The 17,527-nt window shown below is 37.6% G+C and overlaps 1 protein-coding gene across 2 annotated transcripts in view; it reads left to right on the plus strand.

The window, feature by feature from the left end:
- The window catches only part of LOC127579794 (cAMP-dependent protein kinase type I-alpha regulatory subunit), a 37,025-nt gene extending 21,170 nt beyond the window's left edge, over positions 1 to 15,855 (plus strand). For both annotated transcript variants that reach the window (XM_052032728.1, XM_052032727.1), the window contains exons 2-10: positions 196 to 369; positions 1,036 to 1,127; positions 2,032 to 2,093; positions 4,890 to 4,936; positions 6,736 to 6,894; positions 8,960 to 9,020; positions 9,876 to 9,997; positions 11,563 to 11,644; positions 11,933 to 15,855. In XM_052032728.1, coding sequence (XP_051888688.1) covers positions 211 to 369; positions 1,036 to 1,127; positions 2,032 to 2,093; positions 4,890 to 4,936; positions 6,736 to 6,894; positions 8,960 to 9,020; positions 9,876 to 9,997; positions 11,563 to 11,644; positions 11,933 to 12,105 — 957 coding nt within the window. In that variant the 5' untranslated portion in view covers positions 196 to 210 and the 3' untranslated portion in view covers positions 12,106 to 15,855. The remainder of the gene's footprint in view (positions 1 to 195; positions 370 to 1,035; positions 1,128 to 2,031; positions 2,094 to 4,889; positions 4,937 to 6,735; positions 6,895 to 8,959; positions 9,021 to 9,875; positions 9,998 to 11,562; positions 11,645 to 11,932) is intronic.
- The last annotated feature ends 1,672 nt before the right edge of the window (positions 15,856 to 17,527 follow it).

The following is a 17,527-nucleotide window of genomic DNA, read 5'->3' on the forward strand; positions in this document are numbered from 1 at the left end:
TGATTTTTATTTGCAATTATGTTCTATTATGAACATTTATGCTCTATTATGAAGAGCATGGCAAAGATTTAGTGCAAATAATGGTACTTGCTCTTATATTTTTTATACAAGGATCTGCTGCAGATGAAGGCTGTATGGGGCTTTATGCCTATATCATAAATGACATTTTCCCCCTTTTTCTTTATATAAAAAAAGGAGGAGGCCAAACAAATGCACAATCAGCAGAAATCGGGTTCTCGATCTGACTCTCGTGAGGATGAAATCTCTCCCCCTCCACCCATGAACCCAGTAATGAAGGAGCGAGGACGCCGAGGGGCAATTAGTGCTGAGGTTTACACTGAGGAAGATGCTGCATCATATGTAAGAAAGGTAGGTCTGCATTCTGGTCAAATGTTAAGATATTTACTGTAATTCTTTTGCATATAATTGCTCGTGTTGTTGACTTTTCTAAAGCACATTCACATCAGGTTGGAAACTAGTTAATTACAGCAACAAAGCCTTGTTTTATTTGGTAGGGTAGATTTTCAGCTGGTACTATCAGTGTGTGTGTTGGGCAGATATAGTCACATTGGGGCACAGGATCAAGAATATTACATCCAATTGAATTATGCCAGAATCCACACGTTTGTGCAATCTCTCAGTGGTTGAAAAATGAAATTGGGCTTGGTTGTCAAAACTTAGCAATTTGTGTACATTTAAAGACATCAAATGGTTCAGTACAATTTTTAAGTAATTGTCAATCATCTTTATGGCTTCTCATAGGTGGATGCTGATTAAAGTCCTTGCCACTTGTAAATCCAGTTTAAGCAGTGTATTTTTGTGGAAAGAACAGAAAGGAAACAAGTACAATTTTATGCTACTTCATTAGATTATTAATCTTTGTGTGTGGTTTTGCAAATTACTTTTATTGGAAGCTATAATCTTAACAAACAGAATTTCCCATAGCACCCAAAACAAGAAGGCTACCCTACAATGTATTGTATTTTACCAGTCACCCTATTAAAAGCAGAACGTATTTATTTTGTAACTACTTAGGTAATTACTAAGGATTACAAGACTATGGCTGCCCTGGCTAAAGCCATTGAAAAGAATGTGCTCTTCTCTCATTTGGATGACAATGAAAGAAGGTGAGGAGTTTCTAATATAAGAGGTTTTGGCATGAATGTAAAGATTGTTTTGGGCTATGTAATTAGTTTGTCTTGGCTTCAGTGATTTGGCAGTACTTGTTTTTGAATCAAGTTTGTGGGATTGAGTTTAACTTAAAGATCTCAGAATGCACCTAAGACTTGGAGCGTGCAGAGTGTTGTATTGCCTAAGATGTAAAGCAGCAACCTGTTCTGGTTCAGATGTTCAGAATTCTGTAGTGAAGTCTTTTGTTTCTTTTAAAAAAAAGGGAAGTTCTGATAAACATTCTTCCATTTGGCATTTTGCAATAGATCAGTGGCTATTGATCTCTGTTACTGTTCATAGAATTGACAGCAGATATATTGCCTACATGTACTTCAGAAGTATTTCTTTGATTGTAAATTGGGTTGGGTTTCTTAACAAATTTAAGCTCTCATGAATGGACACGGGGAATTGATTTTTAGTTCGACTAGAGAAAATGTTTATTCATTCTTTTGATCCCTAGTGTCTGCACATTACTTTTGGGTTAAAGTTGATCTTTAATTTTTAGACTTTAAGAGACACTTTGATCTAAAGACCCTCCAATGCTGAACCATTTCATATATGGATTAGTTTATTTGAGGTTTGTCACTATGGATATTTTTATTAATTATCTGCATTTTCTCTCCTCCCTCTCCCGCCCCATTAGTTGGTCTTTGGGTTAGAAGTGCTGCTTTGAAATCGTCAGAGTAATGGTCCATGATATCTGTGGTGCTCTAATATGCTGTACTGTTCTGATGGGAATGGCCGTCAGAGATGAATGCATTTGTTTTGTTAGAACTTGATCTGCAATTCTTAGAACTTTGAAAAGCTATCTACCTCTGCATTTGCTAAGTGCAAGTTTTAACATTTTTATTTCTTTTATAGTGATATTTTTGATGCAATGTTCCCAGTCACATACATCGCTGGTGAAACAGTCATACAACAAGGTAAAAAAAACACATTGAGACCAATGGAAGAAAACAGAATTTGAATTTAATACTGGTTAACAGCATGGTTCTTCCTTTATGCTTCTGCTTTTACTTCTCATGTTTCTAAACTGAAGGATAGATAGAGCCAAAGTGAAGACATTTGATTTTTAGCTTTCCATCCAAGCCACCAATTATTGGAAGGGGGATTCTTGTTGATTTGTTGTCCAAGCTTTTCTCTGAATACTAAGTTTATTTGGTGTGAGTTGCAATAGAGCTCACTATTGCTTTTAGTTCTGCCCATAACTTGGCATTATTGTAACATTTTTGTTTTCCTTGGCATGTGATATTAAAGTTAACATTCAAATATAATGAGAAAACAAGCAAGACAACCATGTAAAATTGGGAGGAAAAATCTAACTTCATTTGAAGGAAAATAATGTCTTGATAGTCATAAAACAAAAGGTGGAAGAGAACTCCAGGAATCCAAGTCCAAACCCAACCTGTTGCTGCCTATATGGAGTTTGTAGGTTTTCCTTTGACAATGTGGATCTCCTCTAATGCTCTGGTTGTCTCCCATATCCCAAAGATGTGCTGGTAGGTGTAAATTACCTCTAATTAGGTGGGGGTTACTAATGGGCTTGTGAGAATCTGCTACATGGAAATCAAGTGCAGCTATGGGAATGGGTGGAGAGCTAGCATGGATACTTTGATCCACTTACTCTCACCAATATCATAAGAAAAGAAAATGAGAAAGATTGGAACAAAATTGCTTTTTCTTTGTCTCCACTTTGGATAATCAAAATTTAAAACATATCTTTTGTTAGGATATTAAGCACCAAGTGCAGCAGAATGTCATCTATTATGACATGTATATGTAAATAGTCTAAATCATTTGAATTTGTCAATAAACAGAGTTGGAGAGGAAGCTAGTGATATTAGAAAGAAATCCAAATGGATTGGGACAGAGTGGGAGAGGAAGTGGCTGGGTAAGGAACAGCTGGGCATTTTTCCATGTGTAGAGATGGAGCAGATAGCCACTTATTCCTCTGAGGTTTTCTTTAAAGAAAAAGCTTGAGTGCCTGGGGGAAGGGTGCAATGGTTGGAGAGGTTATAAGAGACTGAGTTGGAATAGAGAGCTTCTGAAGGGTAAACGTAACTAGTGAGGGTTTTGGAAAGTGGCTAGCAGTTGGTGCATGTGTTGGAATGGGGTGGTGGGGTGACCATTTTTTTTTTGGGATGTGGGCATCACTTGCAAGGCCAACATTTATTGTCCAGCTTTGATTGCCTTTGAAGATGTTCATGAGGCCCTACCTTGATCTGCTGCTGATCTTCAGACACTATTGGGTGTAGAGATCCAGTATTTAGACTCAATGCCATTGAAGAAATAGTGTTAATGTATCAAAGTCAGGATGGTTTGCAACTTGGAGGTGAACTGGCAGGTACTAGTTTTCACCTGTGCCTGCTGTCTTTGTTTTTCATGATCACGGTCACAGGTTTGAGAGCTGAAGTTGGAGAATCTCCACAAGTAACTACAGTGCACTTTACAAATTGTGCAGACTGCAGTTATGGTGCAAAAGTGGTGGATGAGATACCAGCCAAGTGGGCTTTTTTGCCCTGGATGTTGTTGATCATCATAACATATTGGAACTGCAATCATAAAGAATATTCCATCATATCCCTGATTTGTGCCTTTATAGAGATGGTGGAAATCCAGCTGCTGACTTTCTCTTGTAGCTACAGCTTTTGTGATTAGTCTACTGGAGTTTCTGGTCAATAGTAACCCCAGGATTTGATCAGGGACTTGGAGATGGAAATGCCACTAAATGTCAAGTGGTCATGTCATGTGGTTCGACTTAATTAGCTTATGGTCTGGTGCTTTTGTATGAGTGGGGAGATGAAGAAACTGTTTCTTGTGCAATGGATAAAAAGGGGTGAAAGCCAGAAATCTGCTTGAAGAATTAGATGTTTGAGTCTATGGCAAGTGTTACGAGCCAGGTTGCTACTTGGTGAATGTCCCTTAAGGCACCTGAACGGTAGTGTATGTGGCTTTGTCTGACTGCTGTGAGTGGGAGTGAAAAGCTTCTATAACTGGAATGATGCAGGTGTCTGAAGGTGGATTCACTGAAGTGCTGGCAACTGCAGACACTGACAGAAAAGAGAGGGAGACACATGTGAGAGTTGGTAGCACTGACTGCCAGCCTCTATCTGTGAGTGAAGCACAATCGTTGACTGTTACTTAACAATCCATACATGAATTTTTGGAGCAATCTGTGGAGTCCACTTTGCATTAACCTGTACCAAGAATCAGATATATCTGTGGGTGGCCACGTATCAAGTGCCCTCAGTGTGGCAGATACTTCAGCAATTGGGGCGTTGTATTGGTTCCATCGTGGAACTTGTGGAGTTCGTAAACTCCTCTCTGCATTTTCCCTACATTTTAACATGGGTGTCAGAAGATTTTGCTCATCGTCTTACTTCGTGACTGACGGAACTGAACTTTGAGAACTGTTCCTTCAGTGAATCAGCCTTCAGACACCTGCATCATTCCAGTTATAGAAGCTTTTTGCTCCCACTTGCAGCAGTCAGACAAAGCCACACTACTGTTCAGGTGCCTTAAAGGGACATTCACCAAGTAGCAACCTGGCTCGTAACACAAGGGATTGAGGGAAATGGTTTGATGCAAACTTGATTAGTGGCAAAATGTTGATATCTTGTTTTTTTTGTTTTGGTAGTGGGATGAATTTTTCAAAAATTAATTCAATTTATTTGCTTTATTGTACACTGCAATGGTTTTAATGTATATTTTTCTTTTAGGCGATGAAGGGGATAATTTCTATGTTATTGATCAAGGAGAGATGGATGTAAGTTTGCAGCCTCCTCAATGGAATTAGTGATTTACTTATTTTGCACTGCTGTTTTAAAGTGTGTGTGCTGAATTGTACCTCTCTTGTGATTTGTCTATTTATGAATCTTGGTCCCCAATGCATTTATGGTTGTTTCATTGATGAACAAGGCAAATTAATGCTAATAAATTGTTAACTAATTGTGCACACCAATTTGATGCAGATTTAAATGCAGAAATCTAAATGCTGCTTGCTTATATTAATGAAATACCACTTCATTAATGACTCCAGTATAATGTTTGCAACCAATACACTGTTCAAATAGTCAATTAGATTTCAAAGGTTGACAAAATATCTTCTCCCCAAAACTCCTCTTGGTAAATTGGTTGTGTGTTTCTGACTGCGAAATAGAAAAGATATATGAAATGTGCATGTTGACATTCTTATATTGCAGAAGAAGCGAGTGCTACACTTTTTCAGAAGTATTTTGAGCATTGGTTGATCATAAATTTAAAATAATGGCAAAACTGAAAATGAGGATTTTTTTTTACTACATATAATGTTGATATTGCTTTGGTAAATTGTGCTTCTGGAACACTGGTAATTTTTGATGCAGTATTTAAGTTGGCTGCTTCCAACCCTCCCTACTTTACAGGGAATTTGGATCTAGTGTAACATTTCTGAGAGAAGTAGTTGTGTGTGTTCAAAATTAACCAAATTATTTTTCTGAAGCTTACCTGTTGTCTGACATGCACTGACTGTTTTGGTATTGCCATTGTACTATTAAAATGTTGTCCACGTGCCCAATAAATGTTACTGATCTCTCAAATGTCCATATAATTGAACTCCAAATGGTAGAAGTCAGAATACTTTGATTCTGAACAAAAGCGGAAAATGCTGGAACCACTCAGCTGGTCAGGCAGAAACTACATTGGGGGAAAGAGTCAATGTTTTAGGTCAGGATCATTTATCAGAACTGGAGAAGTGAGGAAACCTGTATGCTCTTTAAGTTGTGGAGGGGGAGAGGGGTGGCAAGAATAGTGGATATTTTATTAATGAGGTTCAGACCAAAGTTGTAAGGTAACAGTTAATTTAAAATTAATTTAGAAGTTGGTAGCTAGAGGAAGAGAAAAAACAAAGATGCAGCCACATCTATGAAGAATTGGGGGGGAGGGAGAAGTGGTTGCCTGCAATTATTCATTTCAGTATCAAGTCCCAAGGACTGCAATATTCCCAGATGGAAGATGAGGTGCTATTGGAGCAATGTATGAGGCCAAAGATGGGTCAAAATAGGATAGAATTGAAGTAACAAGTGACCTGAAAGCTCAGGGTTACCTCTACAGAGTGTACAGAGGTGTATTGCAAAGCGGCAACCCAATTTGTGCCCCTCTAACTTCTGCCTCTATTGCTCCAACTGCGGCCAATGCAAGCTTGAGAATCAGCATTTCATCTTCCTTCTGGGAAAGTTGCAGTTGAGGGATTTAATGTTCAACTTAACAATTTTGGATAACCACCCTTTTTGCTCTTCATAGTTGTGGCTGTACCTTTTTTGTTTCAATTATTTTTTTTCTGTCTCTAACCATTTTCAAAGTAATTGAAATTGACAATTTTGGTCTGCATCCCATCGTAGATGGTCTATTTTGCAACTTCTAACATGCTTCATTATTCACTTCTCTAGTTCTGTTGAAGGGTCCTTGACCTGAAATGTCAAATCTGTTTCCTTCGCCACAGATGCTGCCTCACCTGCTGATTGCTTCCAGCATTTAGTGTTTCCAGCATCTGTTTGTTCATATTGGTATTGCTTATTTTGATTTTAGGTTTATGTTAACAATGAATGGGTGACTAGTATTGGAGAGGGTGGCAGTTTTGGAGAACTTGCATTGATTTATGGAACCCCAAGAGCTGCAACTGTCAGAGCAAAGACCAACGTGAAGTTATGGGGTATTGATCGAGACAGCTATAGGAGAATTTTGATGGTAAGAAAAACTTATATTGCCTTTCCAATAAATTGTTTTATGAATTTGCCTTGATGCATGTGATTTGAATTTGACAGTTGCCAGGTGATCGCAAGAGACGTGCATCCAAAAATGTATCCTAGAAGTCTGCAAGACATTCATTTCACCGTTATGTTGTTGAGTTTCATTCTTGGCCGGAGCAATCCAGATAATCATAGAAAACCTACAGCACAATTCAGGCCCTTCAGCCTACAAAGCTGTGCCGGACATTTCCCTACCTTTTAGAGACCCACAGCCCTCTTATTTTTCTCAGCTCCATGTACCTATCCAAAAGTCTCTTAAAAGACCCTATTGTATCCACCTCCACCGCCGTTGCTGGTAGCCCATTCCACACACTCACCACTCTGAGTAAAAAAAAACTTACCCCTGACATCTCCCCCCAGCACTTTAAACCTATGTCCTCTTGTGGCAACCATTTCAGCCCTAGGAAAAAGCCTCTATCTACCTGATCAATGCCTCTCATCTTATATACCTCCATCGGGTCGCTCCAAGGAGAAAAGGCCGAGTTCCCTCAACCTGCTTTCATAAGGCATGCTCTGCAATCCAGGCAGCATCCTTGCAAATCTTCTCTGCACCCTTTCTATGGCTTCCACATCCTTCCTGTAGTGAGGTGACCAGAATTGAGCACAGTATTCCAAGTGGGGTCTGACCAGGGTCCTTATATAGCTGCAGCATTACCTCTTGGCTTTTACTAATTGTGTAAAACTATGCTGTCTTTCTGATCCTGTATCTTCTTTTGGCTTTGAACACTGACCACCTTTCCCCAGTTAAAACTGCTTACGATGCAACAAATAGCTAAGTGATTCCCCAACCAACAGATCAGGTCCAAGCTCTGTAGTCATGCCCACTTAGTCCTGAATGTTGGTAGGCCATCAAAAAGCTAATGGGATGGGTTGGCTGCAAGAGCATCCCAGCCTGTGGTGGAGAAGCTGGGCACCACCCAGTGCAAAGCAGTCTGTTTGATAGCCATGCTGCTTAATTACCAGCTTAAATGCACCCATTTCCTTCTCCATCAGTGTAGTGTGGCCAAGTGTACAAAATGCATTGGGCCATTCTAGCAGAACTTCCCAAAACACAGTGTACCCAGGTGTTCAAGGCAGCACATGCATGAGAATAACACCACCTATAGGTTCCATGCCAAATTGCATATCAACTTGCAATTGCTGTTCCTTTATTGCATGGTTAAATCCTGAAATGCTGAGCCAACAGCATTGTGAGTGTCCTTTCATAACATGGGTTGCAAAGTTTCAGTTTCAAGCTGCATGACCTCATCCTCTAGGATAATTATCTAATTATTTAATTCCCTAATGTACCGGTGTTGGACTACATACTGTGAATAATGAAGCAAAATGTCTTTTCAATATTTTGCATTCTTTACTATATTAACGTGAAGTACAATCAGAAACTTTCTGGTTAGACGACTAAAGATCTTGCAATTCATGTTATTGAAATCCTTCACACTTTTAAAACCTTTAAATATTGTACAATGTTATTGATAATTTTCAGGACCCAATAGTTTGTCAGATTTGCCTTTTTCCCACCAAAATATTTGAACTGCCCCTTTCAATTCTCACCAATTCTGAGAAGTCTATTTTACTTGTACTAACCCAGTGTTCAATTAGTGGGATCCTGCTGTTTACTAACTCAGGATAAGACAGCTAGATGATTTAGTAATGAAACCCTCCTGTAAAAAATGTTATACAGTAATTGTACATGCCCATCAATGATTCATTTTGCACACTGGCATTCAATAGCAATTATCCATATTTTCAAATTGAACATTTAAATTTTAATAAAAATGTAAGGTTAAATTATCTTGGTTTGCCTGAAAACTGCACTCTTGGCAATACCACAGGGGATTGCTTGACATACAAAAGGATATGTGAAATTTGTCTTAAAGATCCTTTAAACCGTATTAGTTATTCTGTTAGTAAAACACTTAAAATTTCAAGATCTGGGCAAAAAGCTTTGAAATATAAAAATGTTGGATGTGAACTGTTCTGGTAATTTTATAATCCTTTTATAGGGAAGCACGCTGAGAAAAAGAAAGATGTATGAAGAGTTCCTCAGTAAGGTCTCCATATTAGGTAGGAAGAAAATGGACTACTTCTTTGTATGAGTAAAAGTTTGTCCAGCTGATTGAGAATTTTCAAAAGGAGGGTTATGGAATTTGAATTTCTGGTCCCTTTTGAAATTGTCAGAGTCCAAAAGTGTTTCATACCCAGTAATGCATCTTCTGAAGTGTGGTCACTTCTACTTATTGGGGAAATTTGGCAACCATATTGAATGTGATCAGTTGTATACTTTGCATCACTGAGTGTGTGACAGTCCACTAAACTGCTTTAATGGGTTGCATACGATGGAAATAAATGCCATTGAATTTTTTCTTGCATATACCTGAACTGGCAAGTGGGCATGCTGTTTCTCATTTTCCTATACTTGCCCTACCTACTATGATCATGAAATTGTGGCTTTTTGTCCCTGTTGAGGACAATCCACTCCCTGAAATGGTGTGAAATAAAGACGACATGCTGGAAACAAGAGGTTTTGGACCAAAAACATAACTGTTTCTCTTTCACTGATGCTGCTTGACCAGCTAAGTGTTTCCAGCATTTTCTATGTTTATTTCAGATACCCAGCTTCTGCCGTTATTTTTTTGATTCTCACTTACAACTGAAACAGTGAATCCTGCATATTGCCTAGCACTCTAGCAGAGAACAAACAAAATTTGCTAAGGTGCTTCGCTGTACTCTAATTTCTGAGAATGCCATAATTAAAACAAAATTTTGATTAATGATGTATTGAAGGGGTGATTATTAATATTTTGGTAACTTAGTGTCAAAATTTTGTGATTTATGTTTATTTGATACAATAAAAAAAAGTCATGCTGTTCAAAATATGAAGAAAATTTTCTCCCTTGCTCCTTCCCCCTCCCTGACCAGAATCACTGGATAAGTGGGAACGGTTGACTGTGGCTGATGCATTGGAACCAGTGCAGTTTGAAGATGGACAGAAGATTGTGGTGCAAGGAGAACCTGGTGATGAATTTTTCATTATTTTGGAGGTAGGAATAATTAATATGACAATATATCCCATTTGAGTAGAGAATAAATATTTAACAAACTTTTGTTTACTAACATGTCAAAATTCTGATTAGCAGCCACTGTTGGTTATGACTGTTTTGCTAGTCATTACCACTTCAGGAATTCTTTGATTTTATACTGCCTAAATTGGAGGGAAAGTAATTGTTCAAAAGTCTGGACATAATCTGTCCCTTAATGAGGTTTTAGACAATTTTCCCAGAATTTTGCATTTTAATTTGCTTTTCTGAACAAGAGGTTTCTTGGCTGCAGTATTCTGTCATCTTTTAAGGTCTGCTGTATTTTACTTTTATACAAGAATGTTTTGTTAGTTCAGAACATGCCTTCTGCCACAGGTTGTTTAAATTCTGTCAGTGAATTTAGTGTTATAATTACTAAAACGCCAATGACCTGATCTGTGGCTACTTGAGTTCCACTCAAAGAATTCCCAGTTTATCAGAGCACTAGAAATCAGTTATACTGTATATTATAACCATCTTGCAATTAATCTGTCTAGAAGCTGCCAAAGGAACTTTGCATGTGGTTTGAATGTGATGTTCTATTGGACTGGGAATCCATTTTTTTGTGAACCACCTTTCCAGAAGCTTAATTACTTCAAATAAAAATGCTCAAAACTCAAGTTCTTGGGTATGGTTTCTGAGAATTTCAGTGTTGTTGGAGGCACCCTGCTGAAAGCTATTCAGTTGTATGGTTAAAAGTAGCCCTTGGATTCTTGTACTATTTTTAAAACCCAAATTCGTAATCTCCTGGAATTGACAAACTGTGTATTGCATCTATTAAGGCTTGATTCTCTGTTGTACATCTTTGGCATCTGTTTTCAAGCCACAGCACATTTAAATGCAGGGTATTTCCTTTTGAGGCTTTCCATTGATATTTTGACTTCAGAGAGGAATCAGTTCTTCTATCTTCTGGCATCACCATTTTTTCCTGGCAGTCAGGTAAAGTCAGTTGGAGATTAATTTTGTAAAATTCCTCAATTTATTTGCATCTTACTTGACGTGAAGTATTGGATACAACTTGGTTATTTTTACTTTGGGACAGTTTCTGTATACATGACCTGGTGATCAGGCTCAGGAAGTGGCTTGCATTTTTTTTAGTAGTAGTAAAAAATCGTAAATGTTTGCATTTTGGTCATGTTTTTGGTGTCCTATTTGTAATATAAGCACACTGCTGGTCTCAGTGAGTTTGAAGCTTTTAATATTGATGTTCCATGTCTTGGTTCTGGCTCTTTTAACTCATTTGAAATATTATCCTAAAAATGTTTAATTTTAGTGAAGAAGTTCTGCCAGTATTTTCTTCCAGTGCAAATTTCACCATATAATGCCTTTACTGCTATTGCTATAATTAATATGAAAGATGCCCATGAGTCCTTTTTTTCTGGTAACCCCATTACCAGGCAGTGTATTTCTAGACATATTTGAACAGTATTTCTAGTTCCGTTTACAATATCAAAGTTGAGAATATTCGTATGGATGTGCAGCAATGGTAACATTATTATTGCTTCAAGTGTACTTCATATATCTTGTAGGGTACAGCAGCTGTGTTGCAGCGCAGGTCAGAAAATGAAGAGTTCGTAGAAGTTGGAAGATTGGGGCCATCAGATTATTTTGGTGAGTTTTAATATATTATTTAGATTTAATATAAAATCTGTTTTAGAAATAATTGGAATTTTGTATGCAAAACTGAATACTATGAGAGGTGTACAAGAGAATTGACTACTACAATTGTCCTCAAACCAAGAGTAGTCTTAGCTTAAGTTGGCCAATGGCAAACAATGGAGATCAAATCTGGAAAGCTTGTGTTATTAGCATGCTAGACCAAGAAGGGTATAGAGACTTGGTTCTTTTGGAAATTTCTCAAAAGTATGAATGAATTTGATTTCTTTTCTTTTTCCTCAGGTGAAATTGCTCTTCTGATGAACCGTCCTCGTGCTGCCACAGTGGTAGCACGTGGTCCATTGAAGTGTGTGAAATTAGACAGACCTCGATTTGAGCGTGTCCTGGGTCCTTGTTCAGACATACTTAAACGAAATATCCAGCAGTACAACAGCTTTGTATCACTGTCTGTCTGAAATCCTCCTTTACTCTGCTGCAGCATCCGCCAGAGCAAACTGCCTCATGTCTGTCTGAAGTGCCGCTTCCTGTGGCAGACCACCACCAGTCCCACAGCTTCCTGTCCATCAGAGAAAGCATTCCCTCTGTAGCATTTAATGCCACATTTGCTTTGTCTTTTTCACACTGCACCAGCTTTCAACAGTCAATCCAGCTTCATTGTATTTTCCTTTTTGCTTGGTGTAGAACTCATGTTTTGTTTATTAAAATTAAAACTCTGCTGTTTTAACTAAACAGTGTGATTAATACACAGTAATAAGCTTTGGTTATGAGCAGAGGATCTTTGAACCCTTTAGCTTGCTCTGTTTCAAGGTGTTGAAATGCATTCATGTCTTGAATCACATGAATGTGTGCGCGTTGAACATCTTGGGTTTAGGCTTGGGTGAGCAGCTTTAAAATTGAAGACTTTTTAAACCCTTGGTGTGCAAATTACCACAAAACATGCCTCATGGCTAGGACTGAAAGCAGCATTTTCTGTTTGTACCTGGCACAGATTTGAGGGAGGAAAATGACTAAATTCAGATCTTTTGGTCTTGAAGGTAACAAACATTTGAGCTTTGAGATGAATGTTACCTTTTTTAATTTTTTGAAAATAATTTGAAGTTGTTTCATTTTTTTTATATATGGTTTTAGGCTTTGCTTAGTCCCTGCATATTTGCCAAATGTATACTCCATTTGCACATGAGGTTATATTTAGACCATTAAAAAAGAAAATGAAGTCCATTTTAATTTTGATCACATTTGGTAGTCTACTAAATAATGGATACCTTTGTGCAGTGGGTGAGACAGCCAGATACTTGCATGAGAAAGATTAGTTAATATACACTTATGATTTATACACACCAGGTTACAAAACAAATAAACCATGATATTTCAGCATCATTACAATTTGGCAATGCTCTAGTTTGTGGGATTTACCTCATGGGTTGGCATGTTTTTGTATTGATCAAACTTTATGGTTGCAGGATCTGCTAAGATTTAAAGCACATGCCTATTGCATAAAATATCAAGTTCTAAGCCCATATCAGAATTTTTTTTGAACTGTGAATTAGTGGAGCCTTTTTTATTAGTCTCCCTAATGTAATTGTGGGTGAGGAATTAATTTGTAGCCAGAAAATTACCAGTTCTGAATGTGAGTTTTGCTTTTGGATGAGTTGTCCATTCTGATGGAGCACTTCGTAGAGGCTACAGTCATTCCATCTTCAGCAACAAAGACTTAAAACAGTCTTCCCGTAAACTTTTTTCTGGTGGCTAGTTGTGGATTTATATTGGCATAAGCTGTGGAAAATTCTACAGCCTAAATTGAGTATGGATCTATGATGTTGAAAGAGGATAAAAGAGCCAGATATTTTAGTTCTTTCTGCACGATGAGAAATAAGATAACTTGGTTTCAAAGATGTATATTTACTCAGTTTTAAATTCAGTGACATGAGGTAAAATTTGAATTGTGCCCTTTCTGTTAATGTGGGATAGTCAGTTCTGTGAATGTCTGTTCCTATTTGCTGATAAAATTGGAAATATCAATTTCAGTTGGTAATCAGTGAAAGTAGTTAGAATTAAAAAGTATTCTTTTGTAGATGTGGTTAATGTATTGACAGTTACTTTTACCAAATACCCTTTTTTACCCTGAATCATTTGTAACAAGTAACCTCCAATGTTGAAGATGAGTTCTAGTTGGCACAACTAGATAATCTGTGGATTTATTCCCTAGCCATGTGTTATAAGTTTTCAATCTGGTGCTGAGACAGAGCTAGAGAAAGGGTTGCAAAATGAAACCTTGTTTAAGAACCATATGTAATTTCATTCCAAGGGCAAAAAAGTAAACATTCCTTTTAGTAACAAACCAGCACCATCACTGGTACTAATGCATATACTCCATGCACTAGTACTTGACCAGCACATGATGGGAGGCTGGCATCACTAAATCCTATTGCAGTTCTGACCCAGTTTATAATATATACATTGTTTCTTGGTTCTCCAATAGCATTGGACATGTATAGGTATTAACTAACTGTCCTGCATTAGACTAGGATGATGCAATATGATAGCTATTTAAATAGCTGATAATTAAGTTGGTGCAGTGCTGTAGAACCCATATTATTTTGTATTTAATCATAGTTGCACTTTCCTGCAGCTCTCAGTAGCTGGCGCTGCTGTTCCATTATTGGCATACACCAGAGCTCAGCCAGTATTATGCAAATGTAAACCCAGACACTGTAGTAAAAGGCAGAAACCAAAAACTGGACGATCCCAACTAGCCAATATATTGGCATTCTGAAATGTACAACAGCTTTTTAGTAAGGCATGAAGTGCATTTTATTTTGAGGCTTTCAAGAAAGGAGGAAATTTTGCTGAGTCTTAATGACATTTCAGTATTTCACAGCTTTGTGTTAAATATGCATCCATTACATACACACTTTACTAATTCCACATAGCTGTAATTAGATGATATTCATTATTCTATATAGAATGACTTGGGCTAGAATTATTATTTGGATTGTACAGCAAGCCAAAACTAAATTGTTTGTGAAGTAGGGTTGGGCATAGGATGCCAATAGATTGCTAATATTTCCAGGGGGAAATAAACCAGATTTATCATGTACTAAATATTGCTATGCCTGATGAAAACTTGAAAAACCATTTAGGCTGCCTTTTATGTAGCACACAATACAAACTTTTTGATGGTACTTGCAGTTTATTTTAATGTGTGTCAATGCACTTGCCTGTGTAGGTTGAAGAAAGTGCTAGCATAAAAATCCATGAAGAAACTCTACATTGAACATGTAATAACTTTCACTTGAAGTGGAAAGCTGCATTTCATTGGAGGGTTGAGATGTTAATTTAAACTTGTTTTTTGATTTGGCATCTAATGCTTATTGGGTAACCATGGTATCATGACCATGGAGCAGATTGGCTGTGACAATGAATTTCATCTAATTTCTTAGTTTGCAGCCTTCTGTTGTTTGTGACATTCAATGTCAGCTTGCTGTTGAACTGCAGTATACTTTTTCTAATTAGAGCCAACTCCTGTTTCATCAGTGTAAACTCCAGCTTGGAAATTGAGCGGAGACCAAGCTTGAGTTTTATTTCTGGAATGGACAAAATTAACCCAGTTTACTGCTGGAAAGTATCCTCTCCAGATTGTTCAGTGTTGGACACGTGAATTCTGGTATTTTTTTTGGGTAATTGGACAGATTGGTAGAAAATCATTCCAGGATACAGTTTCCCAGTACCCCAAATTGCTTGTAGGAATGTTAGTGTAGTGTTCCAGTAATAAATATCTTTTTTTGAGACCATTCTCATTTTGGGGAGAAAAACCTGACAACTAACAGATTGGTTTTGGCTTGTTGCACATCCTTAAAGTTTTTATTTACCTAAATGATTTTATTACAAAGTAGCTGATATTAAGTTTATTGAATAATCTGATGCAGTTGAAGCTTTAACTTTTGTGTGCAATCAGAACTGTATGTACAAATGACCACAGTTTGATGTAGTTTGCCTTAGCTATCTTATATGGGAATTAGAGACATTCTCAGCTAGCTCACCTACAAAAACAAAATTGCAAAGTGGAAATAGTGTGATAATATGTAGATTATCTAAGGACCATTTTTGTATTGTTCCCAGATTTATTGTATGTGCTAAAAATAATCCTTTTGTTATAGTGTCCTAATGACGGGTCAAGCAATAAAAATTAATTCTTAAAAAGAAAACTGTTTCCCTCTTTGTTCTGAACTGATAGTGATGCATAACTATAGCACTTGTATTCTTAAGTAAAGTTTACTGCAGTAAGCATTTTCTGTAATCTGTTGGGAAATATATTACCATTTTAAAAAGAAGCCCCACCTAGGGTTAATGTTGAGATCATTAAAAACTCCATTAAAATGGAGTGTCAAAACTACCACCTTTGCCAAATAAGTACTCCTGGATGGTACTAATGGGTTTTTCTGTTAGCTTGACTTGGTTACAAATGAAATCAAGTAAAACATTAATGCCTGGTTTCCAGCCAGTATTCTTGAACTTGAAAATTTTTAAATATACTTGGTCTAAAACTGACCATGGAATCATGTGCCATCTTCAATAAATATTTTAATAGGTGCAGGGTCCACTGCTTTCATTCTAAATGCCCACATTACTGATCTGCTCAGCAGAAAATCATGAAATTTAGAGTAATCCTTCTGTATTACCAGGCCAAAATACAATATATTGACTTGTAGAACCATAGAACACCACAGCACAGAAAACAGGCCATTCGGCCCTGATGTTCTGATGCCTGAACTTTAATCTCCACTTTATCCTGATCTTCAAATTTGCCATTAGCACTATCAAAAAGTGGCCTTTAAATATCTCTCTTGCTAACTACTACTCCTTTTCCAAACTCTGATTCAAGTTCTTGACCTGCTGCCTCTAAGTTTATACCCAGAACTTTGCCTCCATCATTTCAATGACAGCTGAAAAACTAGTGAGTTTGATAAAGATGTCTTTTGTGACTGATAATGGTAATCAATCCCTCACTCTCAACTCTTTGCAGTGTTTGACACCGTTCATCATACCATCTTCCTCCAGCAGCTCTCCAACTAGGTGAGGCAACAGCTTATTTATCTATTTGCAGTCAGAACCTAGAAAATATTTTCCCCACTCCTGCATCTTTGGTTCCTTCCTAATTCTCTACAAAGTGCTGCTTAACGTGATCCAGAAAACAATTTCTACATGTATGCTGGCAACACTGAGCTCTGTGTCTCAACCTTTTATCCGTCATATCGCCACCATTGATCCATTGGCAGCGATTGATTTGTCATTGAATTAGATGTTGCCTTCAGTTAAATATTAATAAACTGAAGCCATTGTCCTTTGCTCTTAAGGAAGCTCCATTCCCTAACTGTTGCCTTTGGCCTCTGTCAGGAATTGAATCGTCATTCATAACTTTATAATATTTAACCACAAAGTAACTGAACCACATCCAAGCCTTCACTAAAGCAGACAATTTCCAGCTCTGTCCCAGCTTCAGCTCATCTTTTTTTTCCTCTCTCCCACTTTTGCCTCTAGCATGGCTCTTTCAGCAAACTCCTGACTGGCTCTCCTTGTTCCACCCTCTGGAAAAACAAACCAAAACTGTGTGTCTAATGCAATATGTCAGTCACCCATCACCCTTTACTGGCTTGCTTTGGTTCCTGCTTCAGTAATTTAATATTCTAACTAAATATTCAGTCTAAGACTCCTCAGCACCAACTAAACCCATGACCTCTACCAGCTAGAAGGACTGGCAGCAAAGGTGTGGGAACACACTACCTGGAAGTTGTCTTCCAAGCCACACACCATCATGACTCAGAAATATATCGTTGTTCCTTTACTGTTGCTGGGTCAAAGTCCTGGAGCTCTCTCCCT

Source organism: Pristis pectinata, chromosome 18 (genome assembly GCF_009764475.1).
Source record: "Pristis pectinata isolate sPriPec2 chromosome 18, sPriPec2.1.pri, whole genome shotgun sequence".
NCBI classification, from domain to species: Eukaryota; Metazoa; Chordata; class Chondrichthyes; order Rhinopristiformes; family Pristidae; genus Pristis; species Pristis pectinata.